We start from the raw sequence: 24,481 nt of genomic DNA, 5'->3' as shown, positions 1-24,481 counted from the left end.
AGCAGTCTTTCAACGCCTCTCTCTGTCTCTGCTAGCAAAGTTGACCCACACAACAAAGTAAAGCTAGTTTTCGGCTACGAGCCGACAGGGACCCCGCCGTATTAGTCAGAGGTCCCTTTACTACAGTTCGGAGTCGCAGACCTTCAGTAATAGTAATAAATCACACAGCAATAGTACATTCACGTTGTTGTAAAAAGCATGATAATATATTAAGTAATTCAAAGTATTCAGAATACGTTACTGTCATTGAGTAACGTAACGGAATACGTTACAGAATCCGGTTGTTCAGTGATGACGCGACGAATCCTACTTCCGGGCCTAAAGTAGTCTGCGTTTAATATGGCTTTTGTGTTGTTAACATGTTTAATGTTATGTATTTTCTTCTATTTGATCTCAAAAAGCTCCTAAAACAGTCAGCGATCACTGTTGACCTCCCTCGGCTTTTATTACCACTAATCATTTATTTAAGCTCAGTTTTTAAAACCTTAGGATGTAACTACAGCCCAGCCCATGCAGCAGTATATGAATGACTAACCTCGTATTGTGGATGGATTATCTCAGTTGTTCTCCTGGCTGAAGTTTGGTCCTTTTACAGCATCCTGCCATGCGATTACATTTGTTCCTGACCACCGAGAACACTCACGTTAACTTTTATCGAGTGGAAAAAAAGTTAGCTTGTTTATATTATGCTAACATAGCTGTGTCGCTAGCGGTCACGTAGCACATCATTATATACCAGCTAGCCCAACTTCAGTAACCCTACAAACGTCACTGCTGTTTAGTTTTCTGTCTTCATTTATGCTGGAAGTGATAACAGAGCTGTACATTTTAATTTGTTTCCAAAACCCCGCAGTCAGGACATGCTATATTGTATTTAGATAGAAGCTAGCGAGCTAACTCCCTGCTAACGTCTAACTCCGTTAAATGTCATAAATTCCGTTTTCATGGATGCCTGGATGTTAAACTCAATTGTTACACCTGGTAGAGCAGAACGCTGATCATTTTATTAAAGATGAAAGAATTTAGACAGTTTTTCAACTCTCAGTAATGCCACAGTGATCGTTTGATATATGGACCTGCAGCGGAGTTTAGACCCAGACACGGCTAGTGACGTCAGACTGAACAACCGGATACATTTTGGGGCATGCATTCTGTATTCTGTAATGGAATACATTTTAAAAGTAACCTTCCCAACACTGGTAATGATTAGAAACTTGATAGAATTTCAAATCTAGTTTGGGGAGTCATTCAGTGAGAAACAGTGAAATGATTTTCCATGTGAAAAGGTGGACAGCAGAAACAGAAAGAAACAGTGAGAACTAAAAGAGAAACAAAGAGCTTTGGAACAACGAGGCAGCAGGAGGACAGCTGCAGTTTAACAGCTTCAACTCACTGACAGGAAACAACATTAGAAACATCATCATCCTCAACTCATCTGCTGCACTGACACTGACACTTTCAACGGCAACACCTTCACTTTATCACCAGTGTTAATGATTGGAAACATCCTGTGAGTGAAAGTGTGTGTGAAGGTGTGTATGTGTGTGTTAGTATCAGGATCAGAGAACGACAGCTTTCCTCTGTTCCAGTCCAGATTCACTCTGATCCTCTGGAGCTTCTTCTCTACTGAGAGAGCAGTGACAGGAGCTGATGGTGAGTGTGCTGAGTATTTACCTGTAGAAAACCGTAATCTCCATAATCCAGACTCAATGTATCCCTTCCTCTGCACAGACTCTGCTAACACCCCCAGAGCCCACCATGTACTGTCTCCAACCTCGACATCCCAGCTGTGAGTCCCTGAGTTAAAGCCCTCAGAGCCCAGGACACAGCAGGAATAATCAATCCTCTCTGGATTATCAGGAAGCTGCTGTTCATCTCCTCGTCTCACACTGGTCAGATCTTCAGACAGGATGAGTTTTGGATGAGCAGTGTTTGGGTCCAGAATGAGAGGAGTGTAGGAGACCATGTCCTTCATGTTGTTCCAGATGTTGAAGGTCAGGTTGCCCAGGTGTTTGGCCTGGTCTATCAGAGCTCCTGAGGGCAGCTGTGGATCATCCAGCAGGGGGCAGCGCTGGACTCTTTCCACTGCAGCCTTGAAGTTGTGCAGGAATGAGATGTCTTCAGCTCTCAGCTCCTCCTCTGTGGCTCTGACTGTGTCTGAAAGAGCTGCTATCTCTCTGCTCAGAGCCTCCATCTTCTCCTTCATCATCCCACTCTTCTGCTCCTCTTCCTCCCTCAGTGCAGCCAGCCTGGCCTCCTCTTCCTCTGCTAGAAACTGGTGAAGCTTCTTAAACTGCTCCTTAATCTGCCTCTCTGTGTGTCGGGCCTGGACCTTAATGTGTTCTGCTGTTTGATCAAACTTCACTTGAACTTCTTCACAAACCTTTAACTTCTCCTTTAAGGGCTCCAGAGTTTCCTGAAGTTCCTTCTTGTGTTGTTGTGCAGCTTCATCGATGGGTCTGAATCTGTGATTGGTGTGTTTTTCTGAGTCTCTGCAGATGACACACACTGGCTGCTGATGGTCCAGACAGAAGAGTTTGAGTTTCTCAGAGTGCAGACTGCAGAGAGCCTCTGAAGCTCTCTGATCTCTCTCCTGTAAGAACGACTCACACAGGTTCTTTAAAGCCAGGTTTGAAGGTGGTTTTGACCGTGAAGATCTTCTCTTACAAAGTGGACACTCACGTGTTGTTGTCTCTTTCCACTGTCTCTTCAGACAGTCTTTACAGAAGCTGTGGCTACATGACAGAAGAACAGGATCTCTGAAGACCTCCTGACAGACCGGACAGCAGAGATCCTCCTCTGATCTGGAAGCCATTGAGTCTGTGAGTGAAGCTGAAAACAGCAGACAGGAAGTACAGTCAGTCCCGGCTCCCCTCCCTCCTCTACCACCTTCACTGAAACTTGCTTTGAGTCGTGTTTTTGCTCAAACTCACATTCAGTGTGTGGAGCGTCAGCAGCTTGAAGCAGCAGTGTTGGAGTTTTCCACTTTTCTCTTCTGTAGCTGGACTCACTCAGAGGAAGCTGCTAGTTTGGTCTGAACTCAGTCTGATCGTCTGTGCGTCTCTCTTTACTGAAGAAGAAAAACATCCTGTTTCCTGGTTTGTAGCATTTCAGTGACATAGAGGCCGGAACATCATTCAGCGTGAGTGTGACAGCAGAGTGCAGACGTTTGTTGCAGATCAGAAACGAAACCTTTTCTCAAGCGTAGAAAATAAACTGTGACTCAGTGGTGCAGCTGCTTGGCAGTTTTTATTTCAGACTTTGTTCTGGTTATTGTTCAGGTTCCACAGCAGTGGGAGTGTAATGTAGTCACACAAACACAGGTGGATTTACTCTGGAGAACTTCAAGACATGGTGAGGAGGTAATTTAGCCATGTAAATCAGCTGTATTGGATCAAGGACACATCTAAAACCTACAGGACACCGGCCCTCAAGGCCTGGAGTTTCCCCATGCCCGAGTTAATGTAACAGCAGCTACTTTTCCATCAGACCAACACCAACATCAAATTCTGTCTGATACAAACAACACTTCTAAATGGAATTTATCCTTTGACTTTAAGTCCTCCTCTTTATTCTCTGAAACACACTTTCATTCATTCATTGATTATTTTAGTCAGAAATGTTGTTTGTTACTATTAAACATGAAATATTAACATTAAAGAAGATGTGATGAAGGAATATTTGGAATATCTGGAGCTCTATTAAGTCATGTAATAACAACATGTGCATCATAGTGCAAAAGTAACATAACAAAGCTTTGTTCAGACAGTTACCTTTCAGTCGATTCACTCGGTATAACACATAAATATTAGAGATGGACCGATCCGATATTACGTATCGGTATCGGCCCGATACTGACCTAAATTACTGGATCGGATATCAGAAAAAAATAAAAAATGTAATCCGATCCATTAAATATCATGAAAGCACCTCACAAAACTTGCAACACGCCGTAACTCGCCTCAGAATGTTAGCAGGTCGGAGCAGTATGCATCACGTGATAGAGCGGCTGTGGCCTGTCGGTGGTCTGGATAGTTTTGGAGCTTCGTTAGCAAACTGGCATTTCATCTCCGACAAAAGTATCCCCGAGAGAAGTAAAGCAAGTGTGTAAGTCCATCTCTGAATGTTTGTAAAGCATTCCTGCGTTAAGCTTAACAAGCGACTGCCTCTTCTTGCTGCTACTTCATCCATCCATCCATTCGCTTCCGCTTATCCTTTTCAGGGTCGCGGGGGGCGCTGGAGCCTATCCCAGCTGTCATAGGGCGAAAGGCGGGGTACACCCTGGACAGGTCGCCAGTCTGTCGCAGGGCCAACACACAGGGACAGACAACCATTCACACTCACATTCACACCTAGTGACAATTTGGATTAATCAATTAACCTATCCCCACAAGCTGCATGTCTTTGGATGGTGGGAGGAAGCCAGAGTACCCGGAGAGAACCCACGCAAACACGGGGAGAACATGCAAACTCCACACAGAAAGACCCCAGCCTGATGGTGGAATTGAACTCAGGACCTTCTTGCTGTGCGGCAACAGTGCTAACCACTGTGCCACCGTGCTGCCCACGGATGGATGGATGGATGGATGATCGGCTGTCCGTCTCTCTTGTTGGTTTTTGGCCCACTTTGCACCAGAAAGAGGAAACCAGTGGATAAACAACAGCAGCACGTTTAAGCTTGATAAGCTGTTGTTAGAATGTATTTAATATTACTTTCTACACCAGGATCTTTTTCTACATAGCTGACGCTGGTAACTGTGCAGGGGCGGATCTAGCAAAGTTTAGCCAGGGGGGCCGATAGATATTAACAGGGAAAAGGGGGCACAAAGACATACTTTTATTTCCTATTCTCATTTAAAATGTCTAGCTTTTAATAAATAATTATCTGACACCCAAAGTTTTAATTTGATGTAAAATGAATAGAAGTCAATTACTGTATATAGTAACTATTAAGTCTAATATACCCTAGTAAGCTATAGTACTTTTTCCTTTGGGAAGGTACCATCTGTGCAGTCTGCAATTTTGTTGAAAAAAGATGTTGAATCTATTTAATATTTCTTGAAAAATAATTGATTTCTGTGCATTTTTTTCCACACTGCATCAAATTAAGGTTGATTACGTCGATTAAGCATCATGAGGTGGAGCGTGAGGGGTGGTTCCCTATTTTTTATTTATTTATTTTTGTTGTTGCTGGGAGTTGGAACCCTATTAGTTAGGTTGCTTAATATTTACGCTAAGTACTCTTTAAAATACCAGAATAGGGAGGATGGTGTAGGTTTAAGTTTATTAGATTGATCAGTATTGCTGAACTATGAAATTTTTTTTTTTGCATACAGGTATAACAGAATAGCTTTAGTGTAGTGTTGTTGTTTTAAACTTATACAACTTATACAAAATGCAGCAAGATATTTAAAAAAACAGTTTTGTTGATTAAAAAACACTATATCGGATTCATATCGGTATCGGCAGATATCCAAATTTATGATATCGGTATCGGACATAAAAAAGTGGTATCGTGCCATCTCTAATATATATGGGATATCACGCTCCTTCGCGTGTCCTGGCTGAAGAAACCTTTATTCACGCCTTTAAGGCAGATGACGTGTGATGACACATATAGCCACTGTCATCACAGTCATCCCTCAGTTCTTACGCTCTTCAACTCGCCGAGAACACCTCTGCTGAGTTGGGCTAGCTAACTGCTGCTAGTTAGCTCCGTTGTCTGCAGACTTGAACTTTGCTTAACTGCCCCTGTTGGTGTTAGCCTCCACCGCGCAGTTGGTGTGTAGGCTGCCCGTGGAGCGCTAATTTCAAGTTTTTCCCGTGCAGTGTTTTGCTTTGTGTTTTGTTATGGACTCTAAACCGAAGGGAGCAAAGCAGAAATCTTCTGATCGCCCCTGTCCTCAGGGATGCCCTTTCTCTTTGCACGACAGCGACTAGCACAATGTCTGCCCTGTCTGCCTGGGGATCGTCCATGCTCGGAGAGCGTTGACGGAGCCCGAAGCCTGTACGTTTTGTCGCCAGCTCCGGCGCTCGACCCTGGAAAGACGGGTGACATTTGTGGAAAAAGTCGGCTGTCGCAAGGCAAGACCCTCACCTTTCCGAGTCTGGAGCCCCAGCTTTCTCTGAGTCCAAAGACGAGGATTTTCCAGTCGATGTCCCTGCAATTAGCTGGGCTGACCACATGGAATATGTTGACGGGTTAGCCGATGACGAGCCGGAACCATGCAGGAGCGCTGACGGGCTTCAGCAGATGGAAGCTCTGCGCGACATCATCCCCAGACGTCAGCCCAAGCCCGCAGCCAGCTCTCACAGGCCCGCCGCTCCTCTAACGACTGGCAAGAGACCAGCGCCCACTGCTGAAGTGGGTGTGCCGCCAGCGAGAGCACATCCTCCGGCCCGAGCTCCACGCCAGTCGGCCTGGAGCAAAGGCCCACCCTCGGGCCCCCGGCTGGACCTGACGTCCAGGAGGAAGAAGCCTCAGCCCTCCTAGCTGTGGCTTTGAGTGGAGAAGGGGTCTAGCAGCAGGGAGATGCTGTTTTTACCCCTCTGTTGCCGCACAAGAGGTGCCGCTTAAGTTCTGTTCAGGTTGTCAGCCCCAGAAGGTGTTGCACTTTCCTAACAATGTCTCCCAAGCACAAAACCTCTGCACACAAAATGCCTCAGGTAACCCTCTGTTCAGGTGTGCTAAATGTTCAGGTGACCACATCGAGTGTTCCCGCTGTTTTTCATTGTTGTGTCCCAGAAAAGGTGCCTCCAACAAAATGTATGAATGTACATGTGTCATGGTCCGTGGTCCTGTGCCTGCAGAATGCGTGATGCTCGGGTAGCCACACCCCCGGGCTGGGCCATCACTGACACACCTGCTCTCCATCGCGGTGATTACATGAAGAGCTACTTAACCCGGCGCTGACGGATGCTCCACGCCAGTCCGTTACTCACCTCACAGTGGTAACTAGACTTCCCCGAAAGCGTGCGTTCACTTCTGGTTGGAACTGTGTTTAATCCACCTACTTGTGTCCAGGTTTTGACCCGGCATCCGGCATCTGCCACCTGCCTGTCCTCTGGCTCAACTGGATCACTCGGTGCATCATCTGGCCCATTCGCTATCCCCACGGACTTCCTGCTCACGGACTGCCACACTTCCCTCCCGAGCTCCCACGGTCCCGCTCTATCGTAAGCCCCTTCTACTCTGACTCAGTCCTGATGTGTTTTCCCCACTCCCCGGCTCCCTAGTAATCCTCTCCCCTTTCTATTGCAGCCTCCCACGGTCCCGATCCCGGCTTCCTCATGTCATTGTTTCCCCGGGTTTTTAGTTCCTCGTTTTGCTCCCTAGTTTTCCCGGGTCGCCTTTCGTTATTATAATAAAGTGTCTTTTTCTGTTAGCGCTGAGTCTGCGACTGGATCCTTTTGTGCACGCGCGGCACGGCGCATGACAGTACGGACTGGCCAGAATGGATCCAGCAGAACCAATACGTTCAGCTATTAATAAGCAGGGTGCCATGCTCGGCCAACACGATCAGTTGCTTCTCTTACTTCAGGATCAGTATCAAGAGCTTAGCGAGAAACGGGGAGAAATGCGCGCTAAACAGCCTGACCCCGGCATACCGTTGTGTGACGTTGTGTTTCCACGGCGAATTGGACCAGTGTGGGGTTTTCTTTTTCAGTGTACCCTTTTCTTCAGTCGCTCGCCACTCGCCTTCCCCACTGACGCGGCCAAGATTTCCCACTTTGTGGGACTGCTGAGTGGAAGCGCGTTGGCGTGGGCTGAAGCCTATTTATCTTCTAACCCGATACAGAGTTGCGACTTCGATGACTTCCTCCAAGAATTCAAAGCAACTTTCTCCCCGCCAGTTTCCGAGGATGACGCTGCTCAAAAGCTAGTGGTGCTCTGCCAGGGCCGGAGTTTCGCACAGTGGCAGCCGCTGTTGGCTGGCCCGATTCGGCCCTAAGGGGCATTTTCCTACGCTCCCTGAACGATCAGATGAAAGATCAGCTCGCGTTTCACGAGGCAGCTAAATCATTCAAGGATTTGGTGTCACTCGCTGGTAGAATTGATAAGCGTCTACGGGAGAGAGAGGCTGAACGGCGGTCCAAGCCACCGAAACCCGTGTTGTACCCAGAACTTCGCGTGTCACCGCCCCTGCCCCCATTTAGCTCTCCAGCGGCGTGCGCTCGCTCACTGTCTCCTCCTCCGCCGGAGCCGATGCAGATCGAGCGCTCTCGGCTCTCGCCGGAGGAAAGGGAACGCCGTTTTCGGGCCGGGGACTGCTTATACTGTGGGAAGCCGGGACACCGCATCGCCAGCTGCCCGGTTCGCCCAAACGGACCAGCTCACCGGTAGGTTCGGGGATACGGGTGGGCAGCACATTAAATGCTATTAGACCCCGATTAGTTGTGTCCGTTGCCATAGTAACCAACAAAAAGACTGTTACATGCAGCGCATTAGTGGATTCTGGGGCGGAGCAAAATCTCATAGATGAGAAGCTGGCTAAAGAGCTGGAAGTACCACTCACTCTGTTGGAACCTCCCCTCCCTGCGTCAGCGCTGAATAAACAAGTGTTTGCTTACATCACCCATCAGACTGCGCCTGTGAAAGTAATCACTTCCGGGAATCATAACGAATCACTTTCATTCTTTACCTTCCCGTCTCCCGACACCGCGCTTGTGTTAGGTTACCCGTGGCTGCAAAGACATAATCCCCACATTTATTGGGCAGGGAGCAAGATCGCCAGTTGGAGTTTGTTCTGCCTAGCTAATTGCCTGAGATCAGCAGTTCCCGCTGCACCAGCTAACCTGACTCCACTTGTTACACAAGCACATGACCTTTCCTCCATCCCACCCGAGTACCATGACTTACAGGAAGTGTTTAACAAGGACAAGGCTATCTCTCTGCCACCTCACCGCCCCTATGACTGCGCCATTGACCTGCTACCTTGAGCCCCGCTGCCCTCCAACCAGTTGTACAACCTGTCTCGCCCTGAGAGGATGTCGATGGAAAAGTATATCCAAGAATCACTCGCGGCCGGTATTATTCGACCCTCTTCTTCCCCTGTAGCTGCAGGCTTCTTCTTCGTGGGGAAAAAGGACGGTTCGTTGCGGCCATGCATTGATTACCGGTGCTTAAATGACATCACTGTAAAGAACAAATACCCTCTTCCGCTGATAAACTCTGTTTTTGGATGTCTCCAGGAAGCCACCGTTTTCACGAAACTGGATCTGCGAAACGCGTACCATCTGGTCCGGATAAGGGAGGGGGACAAGTGGAAGACCGCTTTTAACACACCACTGGGCCACTTTGAGTATTTGGTTATGCCATTCGGCTTAACAAATGCCCCTGCAGTTTTTCAAACTCTAGTGTGCTCCGAGACTTCCTGAACGTGTTTTGTTAAGTCTAATTGTTGAATGTTGCCATTGTGTTTCTTAAATTTGTACAGTCTTAGTTTAAGCAGTAGGATCAAAGCCATTCCTTTGATCCTGACCACCTCTCCAACCACTCTGTGCTGGGGGAGGTTTTATTGTAGATACATCCTATCTGAAAGATCTGTTTCTTTTGATGTAAACTTCCTGGGTTTACGACCCTTTGGTCAGCAGGAGGTCTGACACACACACACACACACACACACACACACACACACTCTTACAGAAGTTCACACATATACATAAAATGCTTTGTCTTAGAACAAAGGGTGCGTGGCTTTGTTCTGACGTGTTTTGTGTGAACTGTCTCCCAATAAAAGGTAGCAGGAGGAGGTCAGATCTGGGGGTCATTGTCGTGCTGGACACAGATGAGAGGCCTCCCTTGCGCAAATAATAAATCGATCGACTGTCTTGTTTTCTTCATGATGAATAAGTCTCTAGAATTAGCGGGGCTTGTGGAAACACAGACCTTGTTGTCCTTCGGAGCCGGAACCTTGCATCCACCGAGGAGAGGGAGAGGACGCCACCGCAACGTCTGGGATGATTGACGTAAAGCCCTGGTGTTTCACTTTGCTTTGTCACCAGGCCGGGAAGTTTGCGCCTGAACTCCCCTCGGGATGGATGACGATTGACGGGATCCAGAGACTCTTCCCATGAACGTAAACAAACAGTTAGTACAGAAGGCCTTAGAGAGCGGCTACGTGACCCTGCGTTGACCGCAGGTACGGGAGCGCGCTAGCCGCGTGAGAGAGACGCAGGCTTCTCCGCCGTTTGGGGCGTGGAGACAACCTAGGTTCGGTAGCTCCGCCGTGAGGAGTGTTCGGAATCTCCGCCATTTGGGTCGTTTGGAGAGTGTCCGACGGTTGAATTCTCCGCCATTTGGGGCGTTTGAGAGTTTTCAACAGAGAGCGCTAGCTGTGCGTGCAGACGCAAGCGATAGGCCTATGTTGTGTGTGTGTGCGGGCCAGACGTGGTCTGCGTGAGTGTGGCTGATTGTTGTCTTGTAATGGAGAATAAAATGTGTAAGTCTGCCTTAGAAGGGAATGTAAAATTTATGGAGAAATTTTTACCAGGCAGCACGCAGTATGTAGGTTGTTGGTGTGAGAAATATGGATTTGAAGGGACATTAGTGGAAGTTCAGTGTAAAATGCTTGTAGAAAGAATAGCTGTAAGTGTAGCAGGTAAAACAGGGAAAGCGAAGCAGAGGAAGGAATTGCAGTTAGCAGTTGCTAAGTTGTGGCTGGAGCAGGCTCAAAAGAGAAGAGAAGCACAGAATGTTAAAAGAGCAATATTGCAAGCAGTAGTTGTGAAACCTGAGGATGAAACAGCTCAATCCACTGCAACTACTTTAGAACAACAACACAAAATTTCAGAGTTTGGAGTTTCTTTAGTTCATTCCTGGGATTCCGCCTTCCTCAGTTTGTAGTCTGTCAGCTTAGTCAGACAAGATGGCATCCAGGCAGGTTCAGTTTCAAAATGCTCCTGAATGAAAAAATTCATGGATATTTTTGTGTTTTGTATATATTTATAGATATAAATCTTTAGAGGTTTGACATTCAGGCACACTGGGGAAAAAAAGCTAAATTCTCTGTATCACAATAATTTGGGCCCTGGGCCTGAATTCAACATCAAAGAATTTATTGACAAACAAAATCAATAACATTTGAAGGATTCCTTGATGTTCATGTAGACTTTTGTTTCATTATCATTCATGTTTTCATACACATATTGTATACAATTACAATATACCATTTGTTAAGTTGTTAGAGCTGTGTACATCATGCAATCTTTTGTATAGACAGCAAACAAATGCAAAATAGGCATGCTACAATAAAGTGTTACCACAAAGGAAACTGAGGACTCATCACAAGACTTTATTTAATCATTCATTTTGACATGAACACCTACAGTATGAGCATTTTCATTTATTTAATTGTGACATTAAATCTCATATTGTAAAGACTCAACATTGTAATAAGCATTATGTTGTTCATTTAGACTATTTAGGTTTATCCTTTTTTCATGCAAAGTGTAAATCTCAGCTAAAACTATTCTCAGCTAAACAGTCTTTGTCATTGTCAGTGTCACCAGCTGTCTTACTAACTAACCCAACATGAATTTTGATTATGTGGGGTATTAGATCCCTGCCTCTGTGGAACAGGCAATCTCTCACTTTGGGACGGGGCCAAAGGACCCTGTGCTCCCACAGTGTTGGTTGGTTCACTAATATCATTGTGTTTCTGTAATCCTTGTTGTATCTGACAGACTGCCTGTGCATTCTTCTGACATCTCAGTAATCCTCTCTCAGTCTCATGAAAGAGAACATCAACATGCAGGATTACATTTGGAAATATCTGAGACCATCCTGTCCCACTTATTGAGTAGTTTGTCTTTCGGGTATGGTGCATCACAACCAGGATGATGTCTTTATTACCTGCACACAGCAGAAACATCCCTAAATAAATATAATCAAATAAAAAGCCATTGCATTGTTACTGTTTTGGATGGTTAGAGGGCTGAAACCATAAGAAAAGATGTTTCCATGATTATCTTGAAAACTGAATTAAAATATTCATATGTATATTGATAGTGAGTAAAGTAAAAGAGAAACTATAAAACTATAAAAAACTGAACATACTTTATATTATTGTGACCAAGCTTTATGATACCTGGTGCTTTAGCCATGGCTGCCTCCACATCTGACCGAACACGAGAGTTGATTGGGCAGAAAACAATGACAGTGTTGCATTCCTGTAGGTCTATGCTCTCCACCAGTAGCTGTTGAGACAAATTTACTTGGTACAGCACATCTTTGTCCGCCCCGAAGGTCTCAGCTGTACAGTAACTGTAGAATTTTACTGCATCTGCACACATTTTGAAAAGAGGAAAAACTTAACAGAAAAGCTTTAAAACTTTTACTTTGATTGGACGCTCACTCAGATGGCAAATTTTGTCTTCTTGATAAGAAACGAGGTTGTATTTACCATGTAATGAAGTAATGCATACTGTGGTACACAATGTGGTGTGATTTGTTAAAAAAGGGGGAATTGGCAAGAGGTTGAAACTCTTCTTTGTCCCTCCCATGGAAAATACTCTGGAAGCACCGTTAATCTACCAATTATTTATTTTGTACAACCTTCAGTGTCATGTAGAGAATATTTATGAAAGTCATCTAAACAAGTTCAGAGGGTAAATGTATAACCACTGCATTTACAAGAATATTTAAATTTATTTATCAAAAAACAAATGAAATCATTTTAGTAGCTGTCTTTTATTAAAGATATAAGAAATCTGATAAATGCTATTTTATCATACCATTTTGGCCTGAAATTGTATAATGAAAAGGTGAAATTTATATAATTCATACAGGTATTTATGCACATACCTGTATGAGGGTGTTTCACGAAATCAACGAAGCATTTGAAGAATTTGTTGATTTTATCATCCTCATGGCGTTTTTGATAGGCCACCAACAATTTTTTAGCAGCTGAAAAGATAAATGAGAGTTTCAGGCTGCTTCACTGTGAATGGTTTTTAGCTGCTTCAGCTGAAAAGTAGAAAAGTATTTAGTTTTCGCTTCCAATTGTTTGTCCAAGGTATACCAGGAGGCATTACTGATGGAGCTTTGGAAAGCGAAGGTTTTCTGTGTCAGAAATTCATTAACAAATTCTTACAGTGTGACAGTTACACGACAAAATGAGCAGATTAATATATGGCATGAAATGATTCAGAACATACTGACCAATAGGGCATGTGGCAGAGAAGAAAACTTTGCATAATTTTATTTAGAAATGGCAATACGGTTTAAGAAGTCGAAGAAGAAATACCCTTTAATTAGTTGGTACATACCCTCCCTGTATTCTTCTGGAAGATTGTTAATGTGTTTGTGCAGCTTCTGGAAGAAATTGCAGACAAATTGATTTATTTACAAATCAAACTACTGTTGATTTGCTGCTTTGACTCACTTAAAGGAATGACAGCTTTATTTTTGTTGTTTTTAATGAAGTGAATACTAATTAAAACTCCTGTTTTTTGCATTTACGTGTGGACGAGGAATACAGAGTTCGTCACGCAACGTCACAGGTATGAGCATTTTTTCACGTCACTCTGTGCGCCACGTTATTGTTTACATGAGATTAATTGCAGAATGGCAGATAGTCAGATTAACAGTATTTTGTCACTATCTTCAGGTTTTACATGTTTACACACACACAGTTACTGTGCCTCCATTTAGAAAGTCAGAGGCGTTATGGTGTAATTATTTTACATGTAGTTGTTTTTTCCCTGTGTAATAATATTCAACATTGCTATCAATATATTTTTCAAAAAATGCCTCTCTGTGTAAAATGGGCTTAAAAACATAAACAACTGTGGGATACTGTTTGTCCGTGATTTGAACCGGGGGAACAAATCGTGGCAGGATCAGCCTGATGTTATTTGTATCCCACTGTAACTTTACTGTATAAAGAGCTAACATCTCCAAAATGTCAGGAGTAGTTAGTCATTATGAGAAGTGTTTGTGAACTAAATATCAAGAATGTGGGATCCTGTTTGTCCATGATTTGAAGAGCCCAGCGCTGCTCCCGACGAAGGGAAAACCAATCCTGCAGGGAGACCTACCTCGGCACTTGTGCAGGTGAAACCAAAGGGAAGATATGCTTCTTCATATTTATAGTCTTTGGCTTAGAATGAAGTTGGTTTGGAAACATATTCAGCGATGCTTCATCTCCTGCTTTGCGTTTTTGTGGGCGCTAGCAGTGTCCAAGCGTTTTGTTGGCGTTTTATGGCAAAACCTAGTGGGAGTCCCCCCCCCCCCCCCCCCCAAAGGGGGACAAAGGACCCCCTGATGATCTTCTACTTAATCACATGAGCCAAGGTGTGAAAGCGGGTGTGGGTCCCAATCAGCCAAGGTTTTGTGTGAGCTCATTGTGAAACCTGGCCCCACCCTATCATGTGATTTCCTGAGGTCAGATGGCCCAGGATGTGAGTGGGCGTTAAGGCGTCTGGGGAGGGAACTCAAAACTGGATTATAGTGGGCAGAGAGTTGGTGTCGTAAACCCCCGCCTCTGTTCAAAGATGGTCGCTCACAGTGGACGTAAATGGCTTCTTTCGCTCCTCATTCAAACCATCTGTCCTCTCTGTCCAAAATGTGAACATTGGCATCCTTGAAAGAGTGTCCTTTATCCTTTAGATGCAGATGAACTGCTGAGTCTTGTCCTGTGGAGGTGGCTCTTCTATGTTGTGACATGCACATGTGAAGTGGCTGTTTGGTTTCTCCGATGTAGAGGTCTGGGCATTCTGCACTGTACAGCATACACCACATTGTTCAGTTTGGGTTTAGGAGTTTTGCCTTTCGGGTGAACCAGTTTCTGTCTGAGTGTGTTGCTGGGTCTGAAGTACACTGGGATGTCGTGTTTGGAGAAAACTCTCCTGAGTTTCTCTGATACACCAGCTACATAGGGAATGACAATGTTGTTGCGTCTGTCCTTCTTATCCTCCCTCGCTGGTGTCTGATCTTCTTTTCTGCAACTCAAGCAACTCAAGAAGTCCAGACGCTTTTCTTTCCAAGCTCCTTAGTCTACGATGGCCTGGATGACTGAGAACCTTCACAGACGGCATCACCGGCCGTCTGCTGCGCTGCTGTGCTGACCAGCTAGCAGGTGTGTTCACTTACATCTTCAACGAGTCCCTGGCGAAGTCTGTGGTCCCCACATGCTTCAAAAGATCCACCATCATCCCTGTGCCCAAGAACAGCAAACCCTCATCCCTGAACGATTACCGGCCAGTTCCACTGACCTCGGTAGTAATGAAGGTGTTTGAGAGGCTGCTGAAGAACATCATCTCCTCCTCCATCCCAGACACCATAGATCCGCTGCAGTTCGCCTATAGATCCAACAGATCCACAGAGGATGCCATCGCCCACGTCCTACACACCACTCTCAGCCACGTGGACAAGAAACAGGGTAACTATGTGCGAATGCTGTTTGTTGATTACAGTTCAGCGTTTAACACAATAGTGCCCTGCAGACTGTTCACAAAGCTCAGGGATCTGGGACTTAACAGCCGTCTGTGTGCATGGGTGTTGGACTTCCTCACTGGCAGAACTCAGGTGGTGAGGGTGGGCAGGTGCTTCTCCAACAGCATCACCATCAACACAGCAGCACCTCGGGGATGTGTCCTCTCGCCACTGCTCTACTCCCTCTACACTTCAGACTGTGTGGCCACCCATGGCTCCAACACCATTGTGAAGTTTGCTGACGACACAGTGGTGTTGGGTGCCATCTCCAACAACGATGAGGCGGCCTACATGGATGAAGTGAAGAATCTGGCATCGTGGTGCCAGGACAACCACCTCCAGCTGAACGTCTGCAAGACCAAGGAGCTGGTGGTGGACTTCAGAAGGGGTCAGCACAGAGACTACAAGCCCATTATCATCAATGGAGCTCCAGTGGAGAGGGTGCAGTCCTTCAAGTATCTTGGTGTCCACATCTCCTCAGACCTGACATGGGCTGCCCACATTCAGGTCCAGACCAAAAAGGCTAGGCAGCGCCTGTATCACCTACGACAACTGAGGAAGTTCAGGGTCTCTCCAAAGATCCTCAGGATTTTCTATACAGGCGCTGTGGAGAGCATCCTCACACAGAACATGACATCGTGGTTCGGGAACAGCTGTGTGAAGGACCAAAAAGCTCTCCAGAGAGTGATCCGTACAGCAGAACGCTGCTGCAGGATTGCTCTCCCCCCGCTTCAGGACACCTACACCAGGAGATGCCGGACTAGAGCAGCGCAGATACTGAAGGACCCGTCCCATCCTGGCAACAAACTGTTCCAACTTCTGCAATCTGGTAGAAGGTTCCACATCATCCGGGCAAGGACAGAGAGACTCAAGAGGAGCTTCTATCCCCAAGCCATCCGTGCCCTAAACACACACACCCGCCCTCTCACATCATCTATAACTGACTGAGACAGGACTCTCTTCCAGACACTCTAAACCAAGGCACAATGTACATTCCAAATTCCTTTAATTTTAAATATGTTTATATTGTCTATCCTGTAAAATAGTCAGATGTCTATTCATATTAATGTACAGAATTCACCTGCTTGCTGCTACTACTGCACATTCACCCAGTGTATATACTATATATATATATAATGTTCTTCCTCGTGTCAGGCTACATTTCACTGTGTGTCATACTTGTATAACTATGCATGTGACAAATAAAGAACCTTGAACCTTGAGACATACTGGTTATAAGTTTTGGGGAAACTTGCAGTCAGCTGAGACTGAAGCTGAGACTGAAGAAGTCACTTGGATGAGTGCGGAAATGTTTCTCCTACAAAACGCTACGTCCAGATGAACAGAGTCAACTTTTGGAGATTAAGATAAATAGATAAATCTAGAGATATAGGTATAAATATAAATATAAACATGTATATAAATATAAAAGGGCAAGTACGTCTACAAATATATGTCATGGAGTACAAAAATGCACCCTGTGCACTGAGGTTTAATAATTCCGTTTCACATGTGTGGACCTGACCAAAGAACATTAATAACGAAGGAACAACCTCCTGCAACATTCCCTCAGACAGCAAGGTTGAAGGAACCTGTTGCTGAAACTTCTCTTTAGATTGTGCAGTGTGTTATGGGGGGTTCATTGTTCATGATTGCCAGCATTCTGTCAACATACATACATATGCAATATAATTGGCACTCTTGTTTTTGACATAAATACCTGCTCTTGATGCGCTGTGAAAAACTTTGTGATTTCTGATTGTTTGAACTCTCGTCCAACTTACATTACTGTTTTCTGTAAACTTCATATTTATTATTTTTCCGTCCTGTATGTACCGCATAACTTTGTACTTTGTCTATTTTCTTTTTGTATTTTAAAGATAGCAGAAACTTGCTTTGATTCTAAATGTCCACCTTGTCTTTTATTTTCATGTGTAAATGCTTCATATTATAATCATTATAATCATAGATAGTCCTCCTTTTAGATGAGGTCACATAAAATACTTAACAACTGTACCATGAATGGCAATAATTAACAATTATTTATAAAACCTCTATTAATATTGTATGTATACATGTGCATCTACATACTGTGTTTATATGTAATGTTAATTATGTACTTAGACTTTGCGAATGCTGCCATGAACCATTAACAGCTTATAAATAACTGGTTTGTACTTTCTGTTGAATCCATAATTCAGTAATTAAGTATGAAAACACTTGTGTCAAAAATATTGTTATATGTGAACTCACTAAAGACATTTACATTACATACATTGCAAGCATTTACAACTGTGCGATTACAAAAATGATGATTTATGTAATTTATAATAACTTAATAATTTTTGATAGCTCATTGTAGTTATTATAAAGTGTTACCCAAAAATCATGCCATTATCTAACCTTGTATTTTTGTGGCCAGAGTACTGCACATTGCTCTTTAAGTTAATGAAAAAGTGTTTTTCTTAGCTCCATCATGATAGCTCCTGTTATAAAGTGAGTTCTGCGTGTGTATGTTTTATGTTAGTTGTGATGTGAGTGACCAAGGAGGTTTGCTAACCTGTACTTGTGGCGTTGGAGCAGCTGAAGGTGAATCTGAGGAAAAAATATTTAACAAATCAAAGAGTGTTGTTAAAAATTGTTATATTATTTTGACTTGCATTATATTTCACACAAAGTAAACAAAAGATCAGTTAGCTGAGATTTGTATGGCCTTTTCCATCCTGTGCTATGATTGTGTGTGTAGTTCAGGGATGCCCAGTCCTCGAGAGCTACTGCTGCTTTTAAATGCATCCTTGTCCCGACACACTGGAATCAAATGAATGGCTTATTACTGGGCCTTTGCCAAACTTGAAGCCATGCTGAAGACGTAATCAGACCATTTGATTCAGCTGTGTTGGAGTAGGGATGCATCTAAAAGCTGCAGGACAGTGGCTCTCGAGGACTGGACCTGGGTACCCCTGGTGTTGTGTATAGAAACATAATGTCTGAAACAGTTGAGAGTGAGGGATTTAAATGTGAAATAATATTACTGACTCTGCATAGCAGGCATAACGTGAGCACATTAATAATGTTTCAGCACTATTATTGAAATCAGGTATTATGATTATTATCATCATTAGAATTATATCAATGCCATCAACAGCAACATGAAAGCACTGCAGTGACTCCGTTAGATATTGCCATTAAACAATTTGTCCCTTACTCTTAGGGTCCATGATCAAATCTGAAGACCTGAAGGAAAGAAAGACAAAACTCAGAAGCAATAGGTAACAGATGTCAAACTCCACTATGTTAAGTGTATCCTAACATACTTTACAAGGGGCTACACTTTGGACAGATCATCAGTCTAAACAATCAGGTTTAATAGTGTAACCAAAAATATAAAAAAAATAAGAAAAGTGAGAAGCTGTTCTGTGTAACCCATGTTCTCAAACATCAGACAAACTAGAAAACAAAACCAACCAGACCGGGAAAATGAAATTAAAATACCAAAACATATAAAACAACATCAGTCTGGTTTCCTACCTTGTGCTGCTGCTGTGACTGCTGCAGCGAGGAGGATGCAGTGAAACTACTCAAAGAGAGCACTTGGTCTTTTATACAGTAGCCTGCCCACTTTCACTTTCTGTTTTATTTTATGATAAAGCATGTGGTTTATAAGAAATCAACCCCCTGTGTCTTGGAAATCCTCTTAATTCCCCTGAGCTTTATGTTTTAGCACCTGACAACTTTTTGCAGAAAAATAATAAGTGAGCAGTCTGCTGGTTGCAGAGATAAAACAATAAAAAGACTAAATATAAATAATGTGAACAAGCATTTTTTTAGTTGCTTTGTTCATCAGTAATGATAAATTATAGCCTGCAAACACTTATAAAGAATGCAAAGGTGGCAGGGATAGCTCAGTAGGTAGAGTGGTCGGTGGTTCAAATCCACTTAACTGCTATGCTGAGATACCCCTGAGCAAGGCACCATCCCTACACATTGCTCCCCGGTCACCTGCTTAGTGGCTGCCCCTAACAAATTCAAAGAAAGTCATTTACCCACGGGGATCATCTATTATTATTAAAGAGGAAAATCTTGTGATTCACATCTCATCATTTTGTCTCATCACTCAGTTTCAGTTTCACTTTTTAAAAGCTAAATACATATTTCAGTTTTATCTTTTCTAATTATTGCAAAAGTTAAGTAAGAGAAAGGTCAGATGAGGTTTGCATCAAAAAGTAGCAGGAAAGAAAAACATCAGGTAAGATACTTCCCAGAAGGGACTCTGGGAAGTACCTGGGAAGTACCTTTTTATACTTTCACTTTGTCATTAAGAAAGTGAAAGTATAAGATCTGATCAGTCTATATAAGACCGACTTTGTTCCATTCAACAGTTTCACTTGATCTTTGCCTCTGCAGCTGCATCACAATACAGGTAAGAATTCTTTACCATGTATGTTATCAGGTTAAAAATGAGCCTTAGTGATTCATACCAGTTCATTTTTATTGTGTTTTCTTACTTTTCTCATTGCTCAGGAGTTTGGAAATCCCACACTAGTGAGTGGAAAGTTCAGTCTGCAGACCATGTGCTGTAAAATCATTGCCACTACACTTTAAGTCTTACTCTCTAAAATGTTGCATTTTTCCCTCCTTCCCTTAATGAATTTATTGTAGAAGGCAACATTTGTGCAACGACTGTGGTTTTACGTTTAAGCTTTAAACTCATTTAGTTTAACTTTATAATTATTTTATAAACTTTTTCTTTTTTCGGGTGTGGGCACCTGATCATTGAAATATTTGTGTGTTACTGATTGATATTAACTTTATCTTTACTTCTTTAGTTTTAGCAATGGGAGGTGGCTCTTCTTCTCCTACACGTAAGTAGTATATAGTGAAGAAATTGTTCTCTGTTGCAGAATAAGGCAAGAGCTGCATATTAGAATGCAATTTTAGTCTTTGTTGCACAGTTATATTCCCACTGCAAAAAAATCAGAAATATTAATGGAAACTGAAATTGTATTTTACTTTCTCTATGTTTTACTTTGTAGCACCTCCAGCTCCACCACGTCTTCCTAGTAAGTTATATCATAAATTTAACAACATAAATTCTACAATTAATTTGCACATACCTGTCTAATGCGTGTTTCATGTTGTTTGTTTTTATTTTCTAGCACCTCCACCTTCTCCTAGTAAGTTTCATTTTAGAACATTGGTTACTGTTATTTGCAGATTATTTTGAACAAAACTGATTTCTCCTGTTTACAAATAGAGTTCATCTTTTTTACGCTCTAAAATGCTTTTCAATTCAATTTTCAGCTTTGAAAACTCCGTGGAGACAAGTATCTTGGGGGTAAATCTACAGTTTCCAGTCTTGTGAACAGGACTGAGAATATCAGTTGCTGACTTAGACCAATTTTCTTTTGTTTAACTCTAACTACTGCAATACATTTGGAAGGCTGTACTAATAAGTAATTAAAAAAAATTGGTTCCCTTCACCGACCATTTTATTTTATGAAAAATGCAAAAGAGATGTTTGATTTTCTCACATGAACAGAAAAGCTTATCAGATGTTGCAAACATTGCTCAGCCAACCACAGCCCTATTATTGTTAGCCACATCTCATACACAATTTCTATACGTGCATTTTTAGTTAATAATGTGTCTTTCGCTGGGTCTGCTGAAGCGCCTTAAGCATTCTTTGATCTTACACTGGATGTTAATGCTCTTGTTAAAAATGTAATATACAAAAATGTAGTTCAAACATGCAGTTTTTCCTCAGGATGAATTACTGTGGCTTCCGTAATCATCTAACTTTTTTCATATAGCTCCATCATGAGGTCAAAATTTAACTTGCATTGGAAAACTGACGATTTTTACTATCCCTTATGTCCAATTCAGAAAATGTTATCATGCTTTTCTGATAACAGGCATTATCAAACGTCACAGAAAACATCCCATAACTAGCATTTTCCTGATTGAACTGCTGTGTTTAAAAAGCAGCCTCACAGAGCTGTTAGAATGTTTTAACCTCATCAGTCATGTTAAAACTACATCTACAATGTATTAAACTTTTTTAACCCCATTTTACAGGAACCAGGCAGATCTGCAGTATGTGAAGAATTTTCAGCTTCAAAATGACAAAGTGACACATGTCAGAGTTTTGCTCTATGGCCCAGTCGGTGCCGGGAAGTCCAGCTTCATCAATTCTGTCAGCAATGTCTTACGGAGAAGAATAACCTGTCCAGCTTTGACCAACGCAACAAATGAGGAGGAAGGAAGTTTCACCAAAAAAGTAACTTCCTTTTAGTTACACTGACTCGATGTATGGAAATTTAACAAGTGAAACTGTAACATATGGTAAAATATTAGCCTACACACCATGTTAAAGATTTAATAAGTAATTAAAACATTTTCATCATGTTCAAAACAAATCGTATCTCCTTCCAAGTTGTTTGTAAACTTTTGTCATTCAGTATGAAACCCACAACATTAAGAAAGACACAGGGCAGTTTTACCCATTTGTCTTCAATGACCTGATGGGTTTGGAAGATGGGAGTGGACGAGGAGTGAGAGTGGAAGACATCAAACTGGCCATGATGGGACATGTGAAGGAGGGTTATAAGGTACAATCATCAAACTGTGAACTTTGTTTATTCTTTAAGTAAAACTCTCAAATTTTCTTCAAGTTATTTTGTGAGAGAAAAAGTAAATCATATATTGATTAATTTAGTGAAGGTTTTTTTTTTTAAAATACAGATTTGCACAGTCTTCTTTCATTCATGTTGTTAATGAGATTCTTGTTATACTATACAATGAGTGTGGGTTCACTGGATCTTTGTAACATATTGCAGTTAAACCCTGCTTCTCCATTGTCCACTTCTGATTCTGGCTACAACCCTTCACCTTCTCCAGAGGACAGAGTTCATGTTCTGGTTTGTGTCCACACTGGTAACGCAACAGAAATTAACAGCTCAGTGTTACAGAAGATGAAAATCATCAGAGAGGCAGCCAGCGACTTGGGTAAGAGGGGATTAAGTGTGTAACAGACTTACAGTGCATTTAAAGAACATCTTGGCTATTTATTCTAACACTTTACTTGTAAAAGAAAACAAATACATGTGCATGAAAAACACAGCTGAAGTTCTGCATTAGACTTGTTTGTCTTAAAGCATCTGATAAGAGAAGTTTTATAACTATACCTGGTTAAATATGGACGGTCTCTGCTGGAAGACATTTCACTGAATGATTCACAGGCTTTTGAGTGGTATTTGTTCATATTGTATGCATAGTCAAAGTTCTTGTCAAGTTAACCCCAGACTTATCAGAAAAATCTCATATTGCAGGTATTCCCCAGTTAGCTGTTCTTACCAAATTTGATGAGGCCTGTCCTGAAACTGACAAGGACCTGAAGAATGTGTACAAAAGCAAGCTCGTGAAGAGAAAGGTGAATTTTGGCTGGAAAAAATTAACATTACAACAATACTGGCTGGGTAAATGAAACATTGCAAACCTGAACTCAGATCTTACAGTAATTCATTTGTTTCTGTAAAAACCAGATGGGAGATCTGAGCTCAAAACTGGGGATCCCGCTTAACTTCATCCTTCCTGTGAAGAACTACAGTGAAGAAACAGAACTGAATGACGATGTTGACACTTTGATCCTGAGCGCAGTGAGAATGATGATTGACCTGGGAGAAGACTTCATTGACTCTAAATTATAAACTGACATACACAGTGATGTAATACACTCGATGAATAATACATAATCCCAGTAGAATAAGAGTCACTTTTTCCACACAGGGTGACGTTAATTACCAGTGTTGAGGCCAGTGGTAAAACATATGTTCTTATATGACCATAGTCAATGTAGTTGAATTATGTTAACAGCTGTAGGACATATATTATCCTTTAGGTTAGATGGTGTGCTGTGTATGTAGTTTAGTTCTCATTGTACTCTTGAGTTAAAAGAACATATTCATTTATTAGTTTATTAGATAAATGTGCATCACCCTGTATCCTTGATCTGCTGTGAATGTCTTACACTGTTTTCTTGACATGCTTTATTGTTGAATCATAAAAAGAAGGTTGTAAAGCAGGAGACTCTGTGTCTAGGGAGAAGAGATAAACCACATTCCGTACCCCCACCTTCCTTAAAACAGAAAGACAGGGAGCAAAGGTCAGGAGACAGTCTTGCTAAGAATTAGAAAAACATGTGAAGAGGTAGCTTTTATGACTAGGTGGGGGTCGTCAGAAGCTATAAAAGGCTGTGAGATTCGCCACCATTTTGAGACATGCGGCCGAACCTCTGACCGGCATCTCTCCCGTCCGGACGTTTAATGCTCTGTATTGTTGAATTGTATGGAAATAAATGATTGTTGATTGAGCATTTATACACCGAGTACTGTCCTTCCTTCAGCCCAAAGATTAAAAGGATTGGGTGATTTCAACACCAGATAAAATAAAAATCATGAAAGTTGTTACGGAAAGCTGATATAATTGAGTGTGATTAATATGAAAAGAAACACGAGTTTCATCTCTCTCTTTTCCTTTTTTTAATATCGACTAACATCACAGAAATATATCGAAGAACATCTATAATCAAATAAAATAAAGCTGTCATTGTCTTTGCAGATGAATTTCACACATGCACTCCAGCCATGAGCTTGTGTAGCCATCACCCAGCTCTGCATGTTATAATGCAAACGTGCACTGAAGAATAAATAAATGTCCCATACATTTGCATTAAACCTTGAAAAAGTACGGGCAAGGGTTCGGGCAGGGCTCTGGCTGAGTGCCCTGCCCAAAGGGACACCCTTAGGTTAACCCAGGGCTGGGCAATCTCAGTCCACGAGGGCTGGTGTCCCATCATTTTTATAGTGGCAACCCTCCCTATGAGTGATATGGGTAGACATTTCCACCTAGCCAGATTACCTTCTACTTTCCTTAAAAGTGGGATATGGTTTAATTTAGTTAGATCTGCAAGCTTGGGAGAAACATTAATACCTAAATATTTTATATTTCCCAATTGCAGTGGTGTAGAAGAGGAATTATGGAAGGAGC

The 24,481-nt window shown here is 42.5% G+C and overlaps 3 protein-coding genes across 4 annotated transcripts in view; 1 reads left to right on the top strand and 2 right to left on the bottom strand.

The window, feature by feature from the left end:
- The window catches only part of LOC309703560 (nuclear factor 7, ovary-like), a 33,008-nt gene extending 29,912 nt beyond the window's left edge, over positions 1-3,096 (bottom strand). The window contains exons 1-2 of one of the 2 annotated variants that reach the window (XM_082528473.1): positions 2,934-3,096; positions 1,472-2,832 (exon numbers count right to left, since the gene is read on the bottom strand). In XM_082528473.1, coding sequence (XP_082384599.1) covers positions 1,472-2,815 — 1,344 coding nt within the window. In that variant the 5' untranslated portion in view covers positions 2,816-2,832; positions 2,934-3,096. Of the gene's footprint in view, positions 1-202; positions 2,833-2,933 lie in introns of those variants that run through there. The other variant, XM_082528472.1, reaches the window with a different exon arrangement.
- An 8,178-nt stretch (positions 3,097-11,274) lies between these two features.
- On the bottom strand, positions 11,275-18,992 carry LOC309703649 (uncharacterized protein). Its single transcript, XM_082528583.1, has 7 exons — positions 18,965-18,992; positions 18,642-18,670; positions 17,997-18,031; positions 13,270-13,315; positions 12,806-12,907; positions 12,090-12,284; positions 11,275-11,854 (listed from the first exon to the last, which is right to left on the bottom strand). The coding sequence occupies exons 2-7, from the start codon at positions 18,652-18,654 to the stop codon at positions 11,520-11,522; spliced, it is 726 nt and encodes a 241-aa protein (XP_082384709.1). The 5' UTR covers positions 18,655-18,670; positions 18,965-18,992; the 3' UTR covers positions 11,275-11,519.
- Positions 18,993-19,947: 955 nt separating this feature from the next.
- LOC309703604 (interferon-induced protein 44-like) lies at positions 19,948-23,811 on the top strand. Its single transcript, XM_082528522.1, has 10 exons — positions 19,948-19,978; positions 20,263-20,298; positions 20,470-20,496; positions 20,593-20,610; positions 20,738-20,771; positions 21,512-21,713; positions 21,895-22,044; positions 22,273-22,441; positions 22,765-22,865; positions 22,978-23,811. Exons 2-10 carry the CDS (start codon positions 20,271-20,273, stop codon positions 23,140-23,142), a joined length of 894 nt encoding a protein of 297 aa, XP_082384648.1. The 5' UTR covers positions 19,948-19,978; positions 20,263-20,270; the 3' UTR covers positions 23,143-23,811.
- The last annotated feature ends 670 nt before the right edge of the window (positions 23,812-24,481 follow it).

This window comes from Aulonocara stuartgranti (assembly GCF_965226115.1).
Source record: "Aulonocara stuartgranti genome assembly, chromosome: 3".
Taxonomy (NCBI): Eukaryota; Metazoa; Chordata; class Actinopteri; order Cichliformes; family Cichlidae; genus Aulonocara; species Aulonocara stuartgranti.
The sequence above is the reverse complement of the archived record's forward strand: the minus strand, read 5'-3'. Positions and strand labels throughout refer to the sequence as shown.